This window comes from Odontesthes bonariensis, chromosome 12 (assembly GCF_027942865.1).
Source record: "Odontesthes bonariensis isolate fOdoBon6 chromosome 12, fOdoBon6.hap1, whole genome shotgun sequence".
NCBI classification, from domain to species: Eukaryota; Metazoa; Chordata; class Actinopteri; order Atheriniformes; family Atherinopsidae; genus Odontesthes; species Odontesthes bonariensis.
Window position 1 is genome coordinate 13,147,420 of NC_134517.1, and position 22,867 is coordinate 13,170,286.

The following is a 22,867-nucleotide window of genomic DNA, read 5'->3' on the forward strand; positions in this document are numbered from 1 at the left end:
TGGATCTCTGCTGTACTGAACCACTGAGACACGGTCTTTGTTGTCATCCACACTGAGTGTGTCTACTACTCTTTGGACAAAGTCTCTCATAGCTGGAAAGCCATTTCTAGTACCATCAGATCCATCTAGCAAGAACACGACATCTCTTCCTGGTGGCTGTCTCACCACTATGGAACATGAGATGTGGGACACAATTAAATTCACGGAAAACATTTTTGCAATCTTCAAGCAACTTCATGAACCTTGATATCTATATTTCCATGTTTCTTTTTTTAAGCTGGCACAACTACTGGCTGACCTAAACTTAGTAAAGTCTACTCTAATACAGTTCAAATTGCATCCTACCAAGATGTTTGAAGGTAAAATGTGTTGCTTTCTTACCAGTCACTGTTGGGGTCAAAGGCGTGGCCCTTACTGGCACTGTGCTCATTACAGTGGAGAGCTGTTCTTGAACACTGGGGAGGTCAGTGAACTCAGTCACTGGCAGAGCGTAACTAGGCTCATATGATAACTTCTGCAGCTCTCTACTGTCAGAGGTCCTTGTTCCAATGCCAAATACAAAGACACCCAGCTGTTTGAGAGCAGATGCTGGGGCATCTACGTTGTCGAAAGACCTTCCCCCTGTTAGCAGTATCAAGATCTGTGGAACACCTTGCAGGAGCCTGCTTCCCGAGGAGTTTGTAAAAACATTTTCCCTGACGTATTGGAGGGCTGCCCCAGTGTTGAGGGGTCGTCCTCCTCGGTGTCTAAGCCCCCTGACAGCATCCACAATATCCTCTGTTTTTCTATATGTGTTCAGATAGAAATGGACCTCTGTTTCTCTGCTGTACTGGACCACAGAGAAACGGTCTTCGTTTTCTCCCACATTGTGTTTCTCTACGACACTTTCAACAAAATCACGCATTGCGGGAAAGCCATTCCTTGTGCCATCAGAACCATCCAGGAGGAATACAATATCCTTTTTGGCAGTGTCAACTGAGAAAAGAAAGGAGGACAAAAAGTAAAAACCTTTGCTAAAAGTAGCCTCACTGGATAATCATAAACTGGAAAACTGCATTGCAAGGACACCTTGCTACCCGCCACCCACTATCTGCACTGTGAGCAATAGGAAACAACATTACTACTTCTCATAAAATGCAATCTTGGAGCTAAACATGTATCGCACTTCATTTCCCTTCTTGAGTGTGTTTGAAACAAGTCAGCTGGCCCCTCCGGCCAGTAAATGGCCATGTTTTAAACGTACCATGTACAGTTGGTGATTCTGGGGTGACATCAATAACCACAGCCTCCACGGAGGCCTGAAGTTGCTGTTGGACACTGGGAAGGTCAGTGAATTCAGACACAGACAGAGCGTAACTGGGGTCGTGGGATATTTTCTGCAGTTCTCTGTTATCAGAGCCTCTGCTTCCAATTGCAAAGGTCAAGACCCCCATCTGTTTGAGAGCAGAGGCTGCTGCATCGACACTGTCAAAAGATCTTCCACCACTTAGTAATATTAGGACCTGTGGAACTCCTTCCAGGCGCCTGCTTCCAGCAGAGGCGGTGAAGACGTTATCCCTCAAGTACTGGAGAGCTGCTCCAGTGTTCAGAGGTCTTCCGCCTTTGTGCCTCAAACCTCTGACAGTGTCAAGGATCTCGCCTTTTGTTATGTACGTGTTCAGATAGAACTGGACAGATGGATCTCTGCTGTACTGAACCACTGAGACACGGTCTTTGTTGTCATCCACACTGAGTGTGTCTACTACTCTTTGGACAAAGTCTCTCATAGCTGGAAAGCCATTTCTAGTACCATCAGATCCATCTAGCAAGAACACGACATCTCTTCCTGGTGGCTGTCTCACCACTATGGAACATAAGATGTGGGACACAATTAAATTCACAGAAAACATTTTTGCCAACTTCAAGCAACTTCATGAACCCTGATATCTATATTTCCAAGTTTCTATGTTTAAGCTGGCACAACTACTGGCTGACCTAAACTTAGTAAAGTCTACTCTAATACAGTTCAAATTGCATCCTACCAAGATGTTTGAAGGTAAAATGTGTTGCTTTCTTACCAGTCACTGTTGGGGTCAATGGCGTGGCCCTTACTAGCACTGTGCTCATTACAGTGGAGAGCTTTTCTTGGACACTGGGGAGGTCAGTGAACTCAGTCACTGGCAGAGCGTAACTAGGCTCATATGATAACTTCTGCAGCTCTCTACTGTCAGAGGTCCTTGTTCCAATGCCAAATACAAAGACACCCAGCTGTTTGAGAGCAGATGCTGGGGCATCTACGTTGTCGAAAGACCTTCCCCCTGTTAGCAGTATCAAGATCTGTGGAACACCTTGCAGGAGCCTGCTCCCCGAGGAGTTTGTAAAGACATTTTCCCTGACGTATTGGAGGGCTGCCCCAGTGTTGAGGGGTCGTCCTCCTCGGTGTCTAAGCCCCCTGACAGTATCCAAAATATCCTCCTTTGTGTTATATGTGTTCAGATAGAAATGGACCTCTGCGTCTCTGCTGTACTGGACAACCGAGAAACGGTCTTTGTTTTCTCCCACATTGTGTTTCTCTACTACTCTTTCAATAAAATCACGCATGGCGGGAAAGCCATTCCTTGTGCCATCAGAACCATCCAGGAGGAATACAATATCCTTTTTGGCAGTGTCAACTGAGAAAAGAAAGGAGGACAAAAAGTAAAAACCTTTGCTAAAAGTAGCCTCACTGGATAATCATAAACTGGAGCACTGCATTTCAAGGACACCTTGCCACCCACTATCTGCACAGTGAGCAACAGGAAACAACACTACCACTTCTCATAAAATGCAATCTTGGAGCTAAACATGTATCGCACTTAATTTCCCTTCTTGAGTGTGTTTGAATCATTTCAGCTTGCCCCTCCGGCCAGTAAATGGCCATGTTTGATAACGTACCATGTACAGTTGGTGATTCTGGGGTGACATCAATAACCACAGCCTCCACGGAGGCCTGAAGTTGCTGTTGGACACTGGGAAGGTCAGTGAATTCAGATACAGACAGAGCGTAACTGGGGTCGTGGGATATTTTCTGCAGTTCTCTGTTGTCAGAGCCTCTGCTTCCAATTGCAAAGGTCAAGACACCCATCTGTTTGAGAGCAGAGGCTGCTGCATCGACACTGTCAAAAGATCTTCCACCACTTAGTAATATTAGGACCTGTGGAACTCCTTCCAGGCGCCTGCTTCCGGCAGAGGCGGTGAAGACGTTATCCCTCAAGTACTGGAGAGCTGCTCCAGTGTTCAGAGGTCTTCCGCCTTTGTGCCTCAAACCTCTGACAGTGTCAAGGATCTCGCCTTTTGTTATGTACGTGTTCAGATAGAACTGGACAGATGGATCTCTGCTGTACTGAACCACTGAGACACGGTCTTTGTTGTCATCCACACTGAGTGTGTCTACTACTCTTTGGACAAAGTCTCTCATAGCTGGAAAGCCATTTCTAGTACCATCAGATCCATCTAGCAAGAACACGACATCTCTTCCTGGTGGCTGTCTCACCACTATGGAACATGAGATGTGGGACACAATTAAATTCACGGAAAACATTTTTGCAATCTTCAAGCAACTTCATGAACCTTGATATCTATATTTCCATGTTTCTTTTTTTAAGCTGGCACAACTACTGGCTGACCTAAACTTAGTAAAGTCTACTCTAATACAGTTCAAATTGCATCCTACCAAGATGTTTGAAGGTAAAATGTGTTGCTTTCTTACCAGTCACTGTTGGGGTCAAAGGCGTGGCCCTTACTGGCACTGTGCTCATTACAGTGGAGAGCTGTTCTTGAACACTGGGGAGGTCAGTGAACTCAGTCACTGGCAGAGCGTAACTAGGCTCATATGATAACTTCTGCAGCTCTCTACTGTCAGAGGTCCTTGTTCCAATGCCAAATACAAAGACACCCAGCTGTTTGAGAGCAGATGCTGGGGCATCTACGTTGTCGAAAGACCTTCCCCCTGTTAGCAGTATCAAGATCTGTGGAACACCTTGCAGGAGCCTGCTTCCCGAGGAGTTTGTAAAAACATTTTCCCTGACGTATTGGAGGGCTGCCCCAGTGTTGAGGGGTCGTCCTCCTCGGTGTCTAAGCCCCCTGACAGCATCCACAATATCCTCTGTTTTTCTATATGTGTTCAGATAGAAATGGACCTCTGTTTCTCTGCTGTACTGGACCACAGAGAAACGGTCTTCGTTTTCTCCCACATTGTGTTTCTCTACGACACTTTCAACAAAATCACGCATTGCGGGAAAGCCATTCCTTGTGCCATCAGAACCATCCAGGAGGAATACAATATCCTTTTTGGCAGTGTCAACTGAGAAAAGAAAGGAGGACAAAAAGTAAAAACCTTTGCTAAAAGTAGCCTCACTGGATAATCATAAACTGGAAAACTGCATTGCAAGGACACCTTGCTACCCGCCACCCACTATCTGAACAGTGAGCAACAGGAAACAACATTACTACTTCTCATAAAATGCAATCTTGGAGCTAAACATGTATCGCACTTCATTTCCCTTCTTGAGTGTGTTTGAAACAAGTCAGCTGGCCCCTCCGGCCAGTAAATGGCCATGTTTTAAACGTACCATGTACAGTTGGTGATTCTGGGGTGACATCAATAACCACAGCCTCCACGGAGGCCTGAAGTTGCTGTTGGACACTGGGAAGGTCAGTGAATTCAGACACAGACAGAGCGTAACTGGGGTCGTGGGATATTTTCTGCAGTTCTCTGTTATCAGAGCCTCTGCTTCCAATTGCAAAGGTCAAGACCCCCATCTGTTTGAGAGCAGAGGCTGCTGCATCGACACTGTCAAAAGATCTTCCACCACTTAGTAATATTAGGACCTGTGGAACTCCTTCCAGGCGCCTGCTTCCAGCAGAGGCGGTGAAGACGTTATCCCTCAAGTACTGGAGAGCTGCTCCAGTGTTCAGAGGTCTTCCGCCTTTGTGCCTCAAACCTCTGACAGTGTCAAGGATCTCGCCTTTTGTTATGTATGTGTTCAGATAGAACTGGACAGATGGATCTCTGCTGTACTGAACCACTGAGACACGGTCTTTGTTGTCATCCACACTGAGTGTGTCCACTACTCTTTGGACAAAGTCTCTCATAGCTGGAAAGCCATTTCTAGTACCATCAGATCCATCTAGCAAGAACACGACATCTCTTCCTGGTGGCTGTCTCACCACTATGGAACATAAGATGTGGGACATAATTAAATTCATGGAACAAATCTTTCCTATCTTGAAGCAACTTCATGAATGCTTATATCTATATTTCCAAGTTTCTATGTTTAAGCTGGCACAACTACTGGCTGACCTAAACTTAGTAAAGTCTACTCTAATACAGTTCAAATTGCATCCTACCAAGATGTTTGAAGGTAAAATGTGTTGCTTTCTTACCAGTCACTGTTGGGGTCAATGGCGTGGCCCTTACTAGCACTGTGCTCATTACAGTGGAGAGCTTTTCTTGGACACTGGGGAGGTCAGTGAACTCAGTCACTGGCAGAGCGTAACTAGGCTCATATGATAACTTCTGCAGCTCTCTACTGTCAGAGGTCCTTGTTCCAATGCCAAATACAAAGACACCCAGCTGTTTGAGAGCAGATGCTGGGGCATCTACGTTGTCGAAAGACCTTCCCCCTGTTAGCAGTATCAAGATCTGTGGAACACCTTGCAGGAGCCTGCTCCCCGAGGAGTTTGTAAAGACATTTTCCCTGACGTATTGGAGGGCTGCCCCAGTGTTGAGGGGTCGTCCTCCTCGGTGTCTAAGCCCCCTGACAGTATCCAAAATATCCTCCTTTGTGTTATATGTGTTCAGATAGAAATGGACCTCTGTTTCTCTGCTGTACTGGACAACCGAGAAACGGTCTTTGTTTTCTCCCACATTGTGTTTCTCTACTACACTTTCAACAAAATCACGCATGGCGGGAAAACCATTCCTTGTGCCATCAGAACCATCCAGGAGGAATACAATATCCTTTTTGGCAGTGTCAACTGAGAAAAGAAAGGAGGACAAAAAGTAAAAACCTTTGCTAAAAGTAGCCTCACTGGATAATCATAAACTGGAAAACTGCATTGCAAGGACACCTTGCTACCCACTATCTGCACAGTGAGCAACAGGAAACAACACTACCACTTCTCATAAAATGCAATCTTGGAGCTAAACATGTATCGCACTTCATTTCCCTTCTTGAGTGTGTTTGAATCATTTCAGCTGGCCCCTCCGGCCAGTAAATGGCCATGTTTGATAACGTACCATGTACAGTTGGTGATTCTGGGGTGACATCAATAACCACAGCCTCCACGGAGGCCTGAAGTTGCTGTTGGACACTGGGAAGGTCAGTGAATTCAGACACAGACAGAGCGTAACTGGGGTCGTGGGATATTTTCTGCAGTTCTCTGTTGTCAGAACCTCTGCTTCCAATTGCAAAGGTCAAGACACCCATCTGTTTGAGAGCAGAGGCTGCTGCATCGACACTGTCAAAAGATCTTCCACCACTTAGTAATATTAGGACCTGTGGAACTCCTTCCAGGCGCCTGCTTCCGGCAGAGGCGGTGAAGACGTTATCCCTCAAGTACTGGAGAGCTGCTCCAGTGTTCAGAGGTCTTCCGCCTTTGTGCCTCAAACCTCTGACAGTGTCAAGGATCTCGCCTTTTGTTATGTACGTGTTCAGATAGAACTGGACAGATGGATCTCTGCTGTACTGAACCACTGAGACACGGTCTTTGTTGTCATCCACACTGAGTGTGTCTACTACTCTTTGGACAAAGTCTCTCATAGCTGGAAAGCCATTTCTAGTACCATCAGATCCATCTAGCAAGAACACGACATCTCTTCCTGGTGGCTGTCTCACCACTATGGAACATAAGATGTGGGACACAATTAAATTCACTGAAAACATTTTTGCCAACTTCAAGCAACTTCATGAACCCTGATATCTATATTTCCAAGTTTCTATGTTTAAGCTGGCACAACTACTGGCTGACCTAAACTTAGTAAAGTCTACTCTAATACAGTTCAAATTGCATCCTACCAAGATGTTTGAAGGTAAAATATGTTGCTTTCTTACCAGTCACTGTTGGGGTCAAAGGCGTGGCCCTTACTGGCACTGTGCTCATTACAGTGGAGAGCTGTTCTTGGACACTGGGGAGGTCAGTGAACTCAGTCACTGGCAGAGCGTAACTAGGCTCATATGATAACTTCTGCAGCTCTCTACTGTCAGAGGTCCTTGTTCCAATGCCAAATACAAAGACACCCAGCTGTTTGAGAGCAGATGCTGGGGCATCTACGTTGTCGAAAGACCTTCCCCCTGTTAGCAGTATCAAGATCTGTGGAACACCTTGCAGGAGCCTGCTCCCCGAGGAGTTTGTAAAGACATTTTCCCTGACGTATTGGAGGGCTGCCCCAGTGTTGAGGGGTCGTCCTCCTCGGTGTCTAAGCCCCCTGACAGCATCCACAATATCCTCTGTTTTGCTATATGTGTTCAGATAGAAATGGACCTCTGTTTCTCTGCTGTACTGGACAACCGAGAAACGGTCTTTGTTTTCTCCCACATTGTGTTTCTCTACTACACTTTCAACAAAATCACGCATGGCGGGAAAACCATTCCTTGTGCCATCAGAACCATCCAGGAGGAATACAATATCCTTTTTGGCAGTGTCAACTGAGAAAAGAAAGGAGGACAAAAAGTAAAAACCTTTGCTAAAAGTAGCCTCACTGGATAATCATAAACTGGAGCACTGCATTTCAAGGACACCTTGCCACCCACTATCTGCACAGTGAGCAACAGGAAACAACACTACCACTTCTCATAAAATGCAATCTTGGAGCTAAACATGTATCGCACTTAATTTCCCTTCTTGAGTGTGTTTGAATCATTTCAGCTGGCCCCTCCGGCCAGTAAATGGCCATGTTTGATAACGTACCATGTACAGTTGGTGATTCTGGGGTGACATCAATAACCACAGCCTCCACGGAGGCCTGAAGTTGCTGTTGGACACTGGGAAGGTCAGTGAATTCAGATACAGACAGAGCGTAACTGGGGTCGTGGGATATTTTCTGCAGTTCTCTGTTGTCAGAGCCTCTGCTTCCAATTGCAAAGGTCAAGACACCCATCTGTTTGAGAGCAGAGGCTGCTGCATCGACACTGTCAAAAGATCTTCCACCACTTAGTAATATTAGGACCTGTGGAACTCCTTCCAGGCGCCTGCTTCCGGCAGAGGCGGTGAAGACGTTATCCCTCAAGTACTGGAGAGCTGCTCCAGTGTTCAGAGGTCTTCCGCCTTTGTGCCTCAAACCTCTGACAGTGTCAAGGATCTCGCCTTTTGTTATGTACGTGTTCAGATAGAACTGGACAGATGGATCTCTGCTGTACTGAACCACTGAGACACGGTCTTTGTTGTCATCCACACTGAGTGTGTCTACTACTCTTTGGACAAAGTCTCTCATAGCTGGAAAGCCATTTCTAGTACCATCAGATCCATCTAGCAAGAACACGACATCTCTTCCTGGTGGCTGTCTCACCACTATGGAACATGAGATGTGGGACACAATTAAATTCACGGAAAACATTTTTGCAATCTTCAAGCAACTTCATGAACCTTGATATCTATATTTCCATGTTTCTTTTTTTAAGCTGGCACAACTACTGGCTGACCTAAACTTAGTAAAGTCTACTCTAATACAGTTCAAATTGCATCCTACCAAGATGTTTGAAGGTAAAATGTGTTGCTTTCTTACCAGTCACTGTTGGGGTCAAAGGCGTGGCCCTTACTGGCACTGTGCTCATTACAGTGGAGAGCTGTTCTTGAACACTGGGGAGGTCAGTGAACTCAGTCACTGGCAGAGCGTAACTAGGCTCATATGATAACTTCTGCAGCTCTCTACTGTCAGAGGTCCTTGTTCCAATGCCAAATACAAAGACACCCAGCTGTTTGAGAGCAGATGCTGGGGCATCTACATTGTCGAAAGACCTTCCCCCTGTTAGCAGTATCAAGATCTGTGGAACACCTTGCAGGAGCCTGCTTCCCGAGGAGTTTGTAAAAACATTTTCCCTGACGTATTGGAGGGCTGCCCCAGTGTTGAGGGGTCGTCCTCCTCGGTGTCTAAGCCCCCTGACAGCATCCACAATATCCTCTGTTTTTCTATATGTGTTCAGATAGAAATGGACCTCTGTTTCTCTGCTGTACTGGACCACAGAGAAACGGTCTTCGTTTTCTCCCACATTGTGTTTCTCTACGACACTTTCAACAAAATCACGCATTGCGGGAAAGCCATTCCTTGTGCCATCAGAACCATCCAGGAGGAATACAATATCCTTTTTGGCAGTGTCAACTGAGAAAAGAAAGGAGGACAAAAAGTAAAAACCTTTGCTAAAAGTAGCCTCACTGGATAATCATAAACTGGAAAACTGCATTGCAAGGACACCTTGCTACCCGCCACCCACTATCTGCACTGTGAGCAATAGGAAACAACATTACTACTTCTCATAAAATGCAATCTTGGAGCTAAACATGTATCGCACTTCATTTCCCTTCTTGAGTGTGTTTGAAACAAGTCAGCTGGCCCCTCCGGCCAGTAAATGGCCATGTTTTAAACGTACCATGTACAGTTGGTGATTCTGGGGTGACATCAATAACCACAGCCTCCACGGAGGCCTGAAGTTGCTGTTGGACACTGGGAAGGTCAGTGAATTCAGACACAGACAGAGCGTAACTGGGGTCGTGGGATATTTTCTGCAGTTCTCTGTTATCAGAGCCTCTGCTTCCAATTGCAAAGGTCAAGACCCCCATCTGTTTGAGAGCAGAGGCTGCTGCATCGACACTGTCAAAAGATCTTCCACCACTTAGTAATATTAGGACCTGTGGAACTCCTTCCAGGCGCCTGCTTCCAGCAGAGGCGGTGAAGACGTTATCCCTCAAGTACTGGAGAGCTGCTCCAGTGTTCAGAGGTCTTCCGCCTTTGTGCCTCAAACCTCTGACAGTGTCAAGGATCTCGCCTTTTGTTATGTATGTGTTCAGATAGAACTGGACAGATGGATCTCTGCTGTACTGAACCACTGAGACACGGTCTTTGTTGTCATCCACACTGAGTGTGTCTACTACTCTTTGGACAAAGTCTCTCATAGCTGGAAAGCCATTTCTAGTACCATCAGATCCATCTAGCAAGAACACGACATCTCTTCCTGGTGGCTGTCTCACCACTATGGAACACAACATGTGGGACATAATTAAATTCATGGAACAAATCTTTCCTATCTTGAAGCAACTTCATGAATGCTGAAATCCATATTTCCAAGTTACTATGTTTAAGCTGGCACAACTAGTGGCTGACCTAAACTTAGTGAAGTCTATGCTAATACAGTTCAAATTGCATCCTATGTTTGAAGGTAAAATGTGTTGCTTTCTTACCAGTCACTGTTGGGGTCAAAGGCGTGGCCCTTACTGGCACTGTGCTCATTACAGTGGAGAGCTGTTCTTGGACACTGGGGAGGTCAGTGAACTCAGTCACTGGCAGAGCGTAACTAGGCTCATATGATAACTTCTGCAGCTCTCTACTGTCAGAGGTCCTTGTTCCAATGCCAAATACAAAGACACCCAGCTGTTTGAGAGCAGATGCTGCTGCATCTACGCTGTCAAAAGACCTTCCCCCTGTTAGCAGTATCAAGATCTGTGGAACACCTTGCAGGAGCCTGCTCCCCGAGGAGTTTGTAAAGACATTTTCCCTGACGTATTGGAGGGCTGCCCCAGTGTTGAGGGGTCGTCCTCCTCGGTGTCTAAGCCCCCTGACAGCATCCAAAATATCCTCTCTTGTGCTATATGTGTTCAAATAGAAATGGACCTCTGCATCTCTGCTGTACTGGACAACCGAGAAACGGTCTTTGTTTTCTCCCACATTGAGTTTTTCCACTACACTTTCAACAAAATCACGCATGGCGGGAAAGCCATTCCTTGTGCCATCAGAACCATCCAGGAGGAATATGATATCCCTTCCTGATGGCTGTCTCACCACCACTGGGGAACATAAGGAGTGTGATATGATTAAAGTCATGGAACAAATGTTTCCTATCTTGAAGTCAGAAAATGAAAGCTTACTTTTTCATTTTTGATTTTTTTCAACATTCAAATCTATGTTCTTACCTTCTTTAGTTACTTTTCCTCTCATTTCAGAAAGATGGCTCAGAAAATTTTCTTCAATGCGCGGTAGATTTACAAAGTCAGGAACAGAGTATGTATAATTTAATTCAGAAGAAATTAGTTGCAGCTCAGCTGGATTTGTGAAACCTGACCCAATTGCTAATATTGTGACCCCTTTGGCTTTGATTGCACTTGCTGGACCCCTTGGAGAATCTCTAGATCTTCCACCAGCCAATAAGATAAGTATCTGCTTTGCTCTTTCACCATGTCGACTTCCAGCTTGTGAAACAAAGACATTATCCTTTACAAACTGTAGAGCTTTTCCAATATATTGAGGCCTTCCACCTTTCAGTTTTAGACTTGCAATGTGTTTGAGAACATCTTCTCTTGTATTGTAAGTATCTAGATTGAAAGAGAGTTCAGCATTGTTGCTATACTGAACAACAGCAGTTCTATCTTTTTCTTTGTCCAAGTCAAAGCTTTGAACAATTTTTGAAACAAATTCAAGTATATCCCTGAATCTACTCCTGATATCATCAGATCCATCAATGAGAAACACAATATCTCTTTTTATGGTGGTGTTTGAACCTAGAAAGGTGCACAAGTATGAAAAATATTGTTAATTACTTACAAACAAACAAATTACTAACAAACTCACCAAAATACATGTAGCTTAGTATATGTATATAGTAACTCAGTATATGTTAAATTAGTTAAATCTTTTCACTCACCCACATCACCCACATCAAGGCTGATCGAGCTTTTGAGAGAGGCAATGGCTGAAATCAACCTTTCTCTTGCAAGTGGAACATCGGAAGGCTCTTTTACAAAATAAACTGCACTTGGAGCTAATTGCTCCATCTCAAACCTATCTGCAGTATTCACTCCAATTCCAAAGAAAACAATTCCAGCATTTCTTAGCCGTTCCATTGGACCCAAAATATCCTCATCTGACTTTGTCCCCCTTGCATGGATGAGTACCTGTGGGACTCCCTGCTGGGCTCGACTTCCAGATGATGCAGTGAAGACAGTGTTTTGCACAAAATTAAGGGCTTTCCCAGTATTTACATGAGACCCCCCTTTCAATTTAACATTTCTCAAATGATTCAAGACGTCATCTTTCATTGAGTATTTGTTCAGCATGAAATCAGTAGTGGGCTCTGTGCTGTACTGGACCAAAGCAACTTGTGCTTTTTTTGGCCCAATTTCTATTTGCTTGACAAACTCTATGACAAAGTCCAAAATTAGTCTTTCATTTATCTGCATATCATCAGATCCATCAAGAAGGAATGCAATATCAACACTCTGGAGTTCTGTTTTTGCAGCTGTGGAATTTTCTGAAATGTATACAAAGAAACACTTTACCAAAACAGATTTTCTATGGAAAAAAATCTGAGCATATAGTTTGCAAGTTCATCTGGAACCATTCTTTAAAGGCTGTTATTTCTTCTAATGCTTACCAAGAGTTGGGAATTCTGTTGTTTCCATGACCCCCTTCAATCTGGCCTCCACAGATGCATGGATGCTTTGCAGATTGTTATAGTTTGAAACATAAAAATAATATGCTGGTGTGTAAGAGATGGTTTGCATTTCCAAAGTATCAGCATTATTTGTTCCAATACTAAAAGTCTTTATTCCATTGTCTCTAAGCGACTGTGCTGGTCCTCTGACATCATCCCCAGATCTTCCACCACTAAAAACATAAAGATATTGGAGGACCTTATCTGCTTTTCTGCCTCCAACTGAAGCAGCAAAGACATTGTCTCTGACAAATGTTAGTGCTTTTCCAATGTTTAGAGGTCTTCCCAACTTATGCCTCATTGTTCTGATGGAACTAAGCACATCATTCTTGGATGAATACGAATTTAAGTAGAAATTGACTGTGGCATCACGGCTGTACTGAACAACAGCTACTTGGTCTTCATTATTACCCACATTTAGATTTTCAACAATTTTTTCAATAAAGTCCCGTATTTCTTCAAAGTTGTTTCGTGAGTCATACGATCCATCAATTAGAAAAACTACATCACTTCTCGTTGAATCTACAAAACAGATAACAAATATAAATCAGTGGTAATATCATTTTCTGCAATTATTAGACAAGTTGCCATTATCACAGTCCCTTAAATTCCCCATTATCTTCTTTTATAAAAACTATTTTTGTGAAAAGGTAAAAGCAATACATCTTACCAAAACCTACTGTGGAACCCCTGTGCACAAAATGTTGTGAAGCTTCACTTAATAATGATAACACATCCTGCTTAGTAGTAGGAAGTTCTCCATAATCAGTAATTGAGAGTGCATATTTGGGTTCTTGAGATATTGTCTGTAGCTCCAGCGTGTCAGCATCAGCAGCTCCAATGGCAAGTGAAATAACACCAATATTCTTCAGCATTCTAACTGGGGTTCTTATGGCATCTCCAGATCGACCACCAGTCAGTAGTATTAGTATTTGTGGAACTCCCTCTTGGAGTCTACTTCCAGACTCAGGAGTAAATGCATGTTCTCTCACATACTGGAGAGCAGCTCCAATATTTTTCGGGGAACCTCCTTTGTGAGTCAGACCTCTTACTGCTTCCAGCACATCATTTTCTGTTACATATTGACTCAGGCTGAAAATAATGTTGGCTGTGTTGCTGTACTGGACCACAGCCACACGGTCTTTGTGGCTATCAACATTTAGGTCTCCTACTATTCTCTGTACAAAGTCTATTATATCTGGGAATCTTTTCTGAGAATCATCAGAACCATCCAGCAAAAATACAATGTCTCTTCTGTTGGGATCTGTAATCACACAGAAGTTTAAACAACCTTGTTGTCACTACATCACTACTATGATTAACTTTCCTTGCAAATAATCCTGCGTGGACAACTTGTGCTGTTTCATCTGTAATTTTCATGTTTCGGAAAAATCACATTTTTCTATCACCTGAAACCAGTGATGAAAATGCCACTACTATGTTTCTGTATCATCTGTCACTCATCCTCATTTAAAATGGATCTTTTCTGGTCTACAACAATCAAGTTGCATCAAGTTGTTCATGCAGTGTATGATCTAGACCTTATTATCTTACCGTATGAAACTGATGCGATATCAGGCTTTTCATTCTTCTCAAAAGCTGAAATTAATTGCTGTTCAATATTGAGCATATCACTGGAATCAGCTGCAAGGAAGGCATGACTTGCTTCCTGTGAAATTGACTGTAGCTCAAGGATGTCAGCATTCTTTATTCCCATTGCAAAAACCATCACACCAATTTCTTTCAAGTTTTCAACGGCATTTCTGACATCATCACTGGATTGTCCACCAGTTAAGAGAACTAGAATTTGAGGGACGCCTTGTTGGCGCCTACTTCCAGAGGAGGCTGTTAAAATATTATCCTTGACATAATTCAGGGCTGCACCAGTATTGAGAGGTCTGCCACCTTTATGTCTCAGACTTTGCACACTGTCAGTAACACTCTGCTTTGTTTTATGAGTGTTAAAAAAAAATTCAACAGAAGGGTCTTTGCTGTACTGCACGACAGCAATACGATCTTTGTTCTCATCCATATTCAGTCTCTCCACCACTCTCTCAACAATGGTACGGACTGCCTTAAAGTCATTCTGCATGTCATCAGAAGAATCCAATAAAAACACAATATCTCGTTGAATGGATTCTCTCTGTCGTGTGGAACCTTAACAGACAATAAATTACAGACATGAGGATGCTGACTTAACATATAATACAATCATATAGATAGATATGTGCACAGACTTACCTATTGTAATCTGTGGTTTTACTTTTAGCTGCTGTCGTGGCACCCTTTTCACAAAGGACACAAGCTGTTGATGAATGCTCCCAATATCATCAAATTTACGTATAGAGAATGCATAGGAAGGGTTATGTGCAATCCCTTGGAGCTGAATTATGTCAGCGGTTCTTGTACCTACACAGAATGGAACAACTTTTTGCTGTTTTAGGGCAGCAGCAGCACTTGCAACATCATCTTGAGATATTCCCCCACTCAACAGAATCAATATTTGAGGGACACCTTCTTGATTCCGACTCCCAGAGGACTCTGCAAAAGCTTTAATCCTCACATAGTCAAGAGCTTCACCCATGTTGCGGATTCTGCCCCCTTTATGGTTCAGCTGTTGGACTGCCGAAAGAACGTCTTGTTTTTCCACATACGTTTTTAAATCAAAATTTGTCTGTGGATCTTGGCTATACTGAACCACAGAAACACGATCTTTGTTCTCACCAACACTGAGTGTTTCAACAACTTGTTGGACAAAAGTTTTCATTGCTGGGAAGCCACTGAGTGTATCATCTGATCCATCCAAAAGAAACACTATGTCTCTTTGAGGGGACTCTAATTCAACTAGAAGAGAATATGAAAATCTGGTTTAAGAATTAGTCTAAACACAAAAACTAAAAGATATTTCCTCGCTATAATTACATATTACATTGTTGGCAAACCATAAGCCTGATAGAGAAACACAGACCGATTAAAACAACTAAAAAAGTTTTACATGCCAGAATACTTTAGAAAATTGGTAAATAGAGGAGAATATTCCTTTTTCACAAATGAAAGATGAAGAAAAACAATGACAATGTTTTAAAAATTTAACTATGAACATCCAGTCAGTCATGGAAGAGCTAAGGAAACAAAGGAGAGGTCTCAGAGGTTCCACAAGGAAAAGAACGAGAGCCACACAAGAAACAACACAGCTTGGCATCGACTAATGTTCTTAGAGAATGATGCAGTTTCATCACAAGTCAAAGACTTACAAAAGAAACATAAGTAGGAACGCGTGTGAATTATCAACTACTATTTTGTGACATTTCTTTCCCACAAGAGTAGGATCAAGGGCGTAGGAATGAGTTTAACATTGGGGGGGACACATATCGGAAACCTGACAGATAAATGAATGTGCACAAGTGCCTGTCTCCAATATTGGGGGAGAAACATCAGGATGCTAAAATTACAGTTAGACGAGTGTAAACAATTGAAAAGAAAGGAGAAAAGAAAAGAGAAATACAGAGCTCTGGATATTCCATCGAGAGAAATCATGAACTGAAGTGACCCACTATAATCCATGACCATTTATCAAATCGTCAGTTATTAGAGTCTAGGAGTTAGAGAATTTATATAAAGGTTTCAGTGTTTATAGGTAAAACAAGGTTACAAAAAGAAAACATACTCAAGTCTGAAAAATGTGAATACGATGTTCTTACCTAAAAAGTCAGGAATTCCATTCATGGTTTCTTCATTGTCTTTGTGTACATTCAGTGTAGCAACAAGTTGTGATTGGATTGAGGGCAGTTTGGAAAAATCGGTGACCTTGTATGTAAAACCAGGTTTGAATGCAACCATTTCCAACTCTTCAATATTGACATCTCCCACTCCAACCCCCACTGAGACAATTTCATGCTCTTTAAGAGCAAAAGCTGGTCCTCTCACATTATCTGTGGATGGTTTGCTACTTAGAAGAATTAAAATCTGGGGCACTCCTTCCAGTCTTCTACTGCCTCTAGAGGAGGTGAAGACTCTGTGCCTCACAAATTGTAGAGCTGCACCGATATTAAGACGCCTTCCGCCCTTGTGCGTTAAATTACTAATGGCATTTAAGTTGTCATTTTTTGTCTTGTGAGAATTTAGATAAAAGTTGACCTTAGGGTTATCAGCAAATTGAACCACAGACACTCTGTCTTGGTTTTCATCAACATAGAGGCTTTCCGCAATGTTTTTAACAAAGCTTTTTATGTCTTGGAATCCATCTCTGGTGTTATCAGACCCATCCAGTAAGAACACAATATCTCTTTTTGTGGCATCATTTTGCACTAAGACACAAATAAGGTTCAGTTACTTTAACATAGCACTGAAATATCATGGAAAAGTACACGAAAAATATTTTTATACAGCAAACAAGAGATTACAAGAGACATTTTTGTCTTACCTTGCTGTAGAAGGATTGTCAGCTCTTCCTTTGGAAGGCTAACATAGGTATTGAGCCTTTGTGGAATGGTCTCAAGATCACTGAATTCTTTCACATTGAAGGCAAATGAGGGGTTGTGTGAAATGGCCTCAATCTGCTTTGGGTCTGCATTCTTGACACCAACTCCAAATGGTACGACCCCCTCTGTCTTTAGTTCACCTGCTGGCTCTTTCACATTATCCATTGATCTGTCTCCAGCCAAAACAATCAGGAACTGAGGCACATTTTGAGCGGACCGGCTGCCATAGCTCTCAGACATGATGGTGTTCTTCATGAATCTTAAAGCAGATCCTGTGTTTAAACTACGTCCGCCTGCCAGTGTCATCCCATCGACAGCTCTAATAACCTCCTCTTTGGTTTTATAAGTGTTAAGGTAGAAACTTGGGGTTGGTCTCTCGCTGTGCTGAACAACTGAAACTCGTACCTTGTCAATCCCAATGTCAAGGGGCTCTATAACTCTACGGATAAAATCCCGAATGTAGGGAAAATCTTCTCGAACACTATCTGTGCCATCAATGAGGAAAGCAACATCCCTTTGAACTGAAGTAAGGACCTCTGTTGTAAAAAAAAAGAAAGAAAAAAGAATGAAATATTATCAGGTAATACCTTAAGGTTTGTTACACTGACATAGAAATAAATAAATACAGCACTTACCTTCCTCCAGCACTGATGTCTCTGTATCACCAACCACTGTTGTTAGTTTTGGCATGATGACTTCAGCCAAAGCTGGAAAATCTGAGAAACTGCTTTGATGGTAAGCCAGTTCTGGAACAAAGGCAACTGTCCTCAGTAAGTCTTCATCTGCTTGTCCTGAACTAACAGCAAAAGTCAAAACACCAGCCAAAGCCAATTTATCAGCCACAGACTTAAGCTGATCTTGGGCTGGGCCACCAGTGATCAGAACCAACACCTGCTGGACTCCCTCCTTCCTGCGTGACCCAGCTGATGACTGGAACATATTGGCCAGGGCGTAATTCATAGCAGCTCCCGTATTCAACACTGAGCCTCCAACCAGCCTGAGTTGAGAGATTTTATTCACAACATCTTGTCTGTTTCTGTAGGTGTTCAAGTAAAATTCTATTCTTGGCCGTTCTGCAAACTGCAGGAGACCAATTTGGACCCTGTCAGGGCGTACATCCAGCTGGTTGACCACGTTGATCATAAAGTCTCTCACATATGGCAAGTTATTGCTTCCAACGTAGTTTGAGCCATCCACAAGGAAGACAATATCTCGTACCACTTTTTGGGTTTGCACTGTTGTAATCTCCACCACTGAGGAAACACACCAATAGAAAGTAATTACTCACTGTGTAATAGCATGAACATGTACATTAACACATTGACTCCCAAGTCACGTAAAACTACGTTTTTACTGCCCATGCGTTGGCTCCCAAATGGTAAAAATACGTTTTTACGTTTTTTTTATGGATTCTGAATCTATACATTCTAATGCACATTCTGTGTGATTTTTGTAATTATGTGATGAACAGAACTGACATAGATGGCAGTCAAAAACTGGTGTCATCATCTGGACATTTTGATCATTACGGCAATGGCTTTGCGTCAACTCAAGAACAATTTTGATAACGCTGCATTGATTGTTGTGCATTTCCGCATTTTGTCCAATCGCACGTGTCGGTTTCCAGAGGGTGACGGTAAAGTAACATAAACAAACAATAAGAAGGAGAAGAAGACACGCGACAAGTCTAAGGAGGCGGTCTTATGAACAGGTTAGCTTTGCCACATGCGACACGACGCAAATCCTCTGACCCGGATATGTAAGTATCTAAAGTGCGACAGGCTGAAAGAGCGCACGTTTCACAAAAGCCCAGATATCTCAGTTTGTTGTTGATTTTGGTGGATACCCGCCTTGGTTTAGCTAAGGATAGCTCGCTAATGGCGGCACCTAGAGACACGCGGTTTTGACCCACAAAGAGTTTAAAGTCTCAATTTTCAAACGAGCCATAACATGTTTCAGTGGCCCTATCACATAATATGCTGTGACTGTACAAATAACGTCAAAAAAATGGTTTAGAACGCTGGGAGTCTACGACATAATTCTGTAAAAACCGCTGGTAGTCAATGTGTTAAGTATTAGTAAACCATAAAAAAATCAATTGATGCCCACAGAAAGAGTTCTCTGTTGTATATGTTTTGTTTTGCAGTAGCTGCAGTAAGAGTCTGTTGATTAATTTGAATGATTATTTATTCCAAAAGACCGTCTAAAGGGATATTCGTAATCCACTGTCCAAACTCTTCTATGCATTAGGTTAGAGAGTTTTTTTAATGAAATTGTTTATTTTGCATCAGCTATAAAAAAAAAAAATCTGAATAAAAAATTTATTTTGTAAACCAACTGCTCTGTTTTAAAACTACTCAAAGGAACATAAGGATTAGAATGAAACTCATATCACACTTATTCAACTACAATGTAGGGAAATACTATCAAATGAACACAAAAAGAAAACTTTTAAGCAACTCTCTCTAGATGTAGCAACGTGTGTTGAGTGATTTGCAAGTAAGGGCTGAATTCATCAAGTCAGTTACATAGAAATTAGTCCGAACATGTTTGTACATAGCAGATCCAATTGTGTTTCATTGGCTTATCTATTCATATTCAATTTTCTTGTTTGGAAACATCTACATTTGTTGTTTCTCCCATTTTTTTGTATAAGATTTCTCGTTATTGATCAAAGTTAGGATCAAAGTTACAGGATTACCTGGTTCAGTGGGTATTTCTGTTACCACCACCCCAGCAAGAGTCGAGAGTGCATCAATAATTTCTCTTGGGTTGCGAAAGAGTTGGCGGAAGTCCTTCGGCATGAACACAACTTTATCGGCAAAGGCAATCTGCTTCAGCTCCTCCTCAACAGCAGCCTTTGAGCCTGCAGCCAGTGTTAGTACACCCATTCTCTGCAGGGCCAGAGCAGGTTCCTCCACGCTGTCACTGGATTTCTTACTGGTCAACAAGAGAACAAGCTGAGGTACCCCCTGCTGAATACGACTACCCTTGTCAGGTCTTAGCATATTCATCCGCACAAAATTCAAAGCTGCTCCAATATTCACGGTCTGTCCTGGTCTTGGTCTGATAGCACCCAAAGCAGCAGTTAATGCCTCCTTGGTTGCATGGGTGTTGAGGTCCATCTCCAGTCTCGGTTGAGTGCTAAACTGGGCAATACCCACTTGAACTTCATCTGGACCAATTGGCATTTTGTTGACAAACCGCCTGATGAATTCACGAAAACCATTGATAACTGCTGTTCCCATTGTACTATCAATCAGAAAAATGACGTCTCGTTTTCCAACAGTCACGACTGAAAAAAGAGAAAAATAATATTAGAATAAAAGTAACAGATCATTTGTTTTAAATTATATCAAAGCCCTTAAAGCATGCCATATTGTTAGATTTACATCTTTACAGTTATTTTGAATAATCATAGTTACATTTTAAGTATTGTTTACACAGAAAAAAAAGATGCACGCTTTTTTTCCTTAAAGATTTTTCACGCAAACTAATGCACAACTAATTGTCAAAGTTTAACTGTATTTTTCAATTATTGGTTTAGAATTTTTTTTCCTATTTTATATCATGCATCTTTACCCTGACTAATAATAGTTAAGAATTTCTAAAAATGTGAAATCAAAGATATGCAAATTGTATGTTTTTTTTCTACAACAAAATTATTTAATCAAATGCTGGTACTTATGAATTCAAAATATTGTATACAGTATAACAGTCTATCTTATTAATATCAAATTAAAGGATTCAGCAGAAAGCAAGAGTGCTTAAGTCTGTTCTATTGTTTTATTTCAAGCTTGTTTCCAGGAAGGGGTGCTGTGTAAAATGTGAATAAAAACACAATGCAATCTGCAGATCATTGAAATACCAAATTTGATGTGTTTTAGAAAACATGTCAAACACTGAAGCTGAAAAATGCTATTGTTTGTTTGCTTGTTTTAAAATATTTTAATTTTGGATGCTTTCTTTTACATAAACAATAAGTGGGCTTTATCAGTAATTCAACATCACACCAGCCAGGTACTTATAACCTGCTGGAATATTATATTTGCTGATTAAGAGAGTCGAATACCTTGCATAGATTTGTAAATCCTCTATAAGCTGGTCACTCTATATTTCTTCATCTGTCCATAAGAAAAATTATTATCCAAACCCATAAAATCACCAAAATGTTGGGTTGGGATTCTAAATTAATGAATGTTTTCTAAAATATATGTTTAAGCTTTAAAAATACAATACAATTTTACAATTGTATTTCAAAAGAAAAAATAAATATGTAGTCAGTGTCCCAGACTTATCATCTCTTCTGCTGAAATTTAAGTATGTAACATTTAGGGGATCTGTTTGCAGAAATTAAATATAATGACTATATTTTGCTGATGTTATATTGTATGGAAATCAGAATCACATTTCTAATGTAAGACAGAACACAGATAGAACAAACCAAACACCAGCTCTAGGGCTGATGTTTCACATTTTTCAAGACCATCAAAGTTTCTCCCACTCACTCAAGGTTTAAGTGGGAGTATTCATTTGGCTGCAATCTCAGTTTAGCAGCCAAGTAATACTTCGTTCTACACATCGGACAAAAAAAACCTTTGTATGATTAAACATAGTTGAAGAAATATAAAGTTTAGAACAGGTACATCTTACCTCGTACAGAATACCTGGATTGTCAGTATTAAGTTCCCTTTAACAACTATAATACCCCAACAACATAGATGTTACATACCTTCAGTGAACTCATTCTGAACTATAATGGTGCGCTGGACCACGCCGTTAATGTATGGAAGGAGTTGATCACCCATGCTTGCAACTGCTCTGAAAGCAGGGGCTGTCAGGACAAAACTTTTATCTGTGGCAACCTCTTCCAGATCTGCAGTGGCAGTGTCACCAATCACCACACCGAATGTGATAACGTTGGCCCTTTTAAGGGCCCGGTCACCAGCACCAGTATCATCATCCGATGGCCCAGCACTGATAATAATCAACATCTGGGGCACACCTTCGTCTGCCCTGCCCCCAGCTGTTTCACTTAAAAGGCTTTCAGCCACTTCCTCCAAGGCAGCCCCCAGGTTAGATTCATCACCCCCTGAGTAGGTCAGGCCTTTTGCAGCTTCCAAGAGTGCTGATTTGCTGTAATAACTATTCAGATAGAACTTTATCTCTGGGTCAGAGTTGTACTGGACCAACGCCACCCTAATAGTGTCCCTGCCTACATCAAGGGGCTCAATGATTCTCAATATCAAATCACGCACATAGGGGAAGTTTGCTGCTCCAACGTTCTGTGATCCATCAATTAAGAGTACTAGGTCAGCTGAATCTTGTGCTTTAAGGAGAGAGAGAAAGAGAGAAAACAAGACAAAATGGAAATTGTGAAAGCATTAACCAAGTGAGACAAAGAGAGACTTCAATCAAAGAACTCGAGTTAGCATATCATTGCATGTGTGACGTAACATTGACAGTGAACAAATAAAAAACACTGCAAAACACATCATACTGCATGTAGGCTGAACCAAGGAGATTGCTTATTGTCGGGAAATTTGTTGAATTTTTTTTTTGTCTTTTTGAGTAATGACCTGGATAGAAAATCAATGACTATGAGGAATACTTATCAACTACAGTACAATGTTGTAGAGTATAGCCAACTGTCTGTACCATATATGAACACATGTTTTCAAATATGTGTAGCAGATTAAAACCCCAATACAGTAAGTTAAAGTTGGC

At 42.0% G+C, this 22,867-nt stretch overlaps 1 protein-coding gene across 4 annotated transcripts in view; it reads right to left on the reverse strand.

Annotated features, from left to right (window-relative positions):
• LOC142396416 (collagen alpha-3(VI) chain-like) overlaps nucleotides 1-22,867 on the reverse strand; it is a 98,847-nt gene that overhangs the window by 64,523 nt on the left and 11,457 nt on the right. For 3 of the 4 annotated variants that reach the window (XM_075479120.1, XM_075479119.1, XM_075479118.1), the window contains 4 exons: nucleotides 21,873-22,469; nucleotides 19,842-20,435; nucleotides 17,776-18,393; nucleotides 17,083-17,676 (listed from right to left, as the gene is read on the reverse strand). In XM_075479120.1, coding sequence (XP_075335235.1) covers nucleotides 17,083-17,676; nucleotides 17,776-18,393; nucleotides 19,842-20,435; nucleotides 21,873-22,469 — 2,403 coding nt within the window. The remainder of the gene's footprint in view (nucleotides 1-17,082; nucleotides 17,677-17,775; nucleotides 18,394-19,841; nucleotides 20,436-21,872; nucleotides 22,470-22,867) is intronic. The other variant, XM_075479121.1, reaches the window with a different exon arrangement.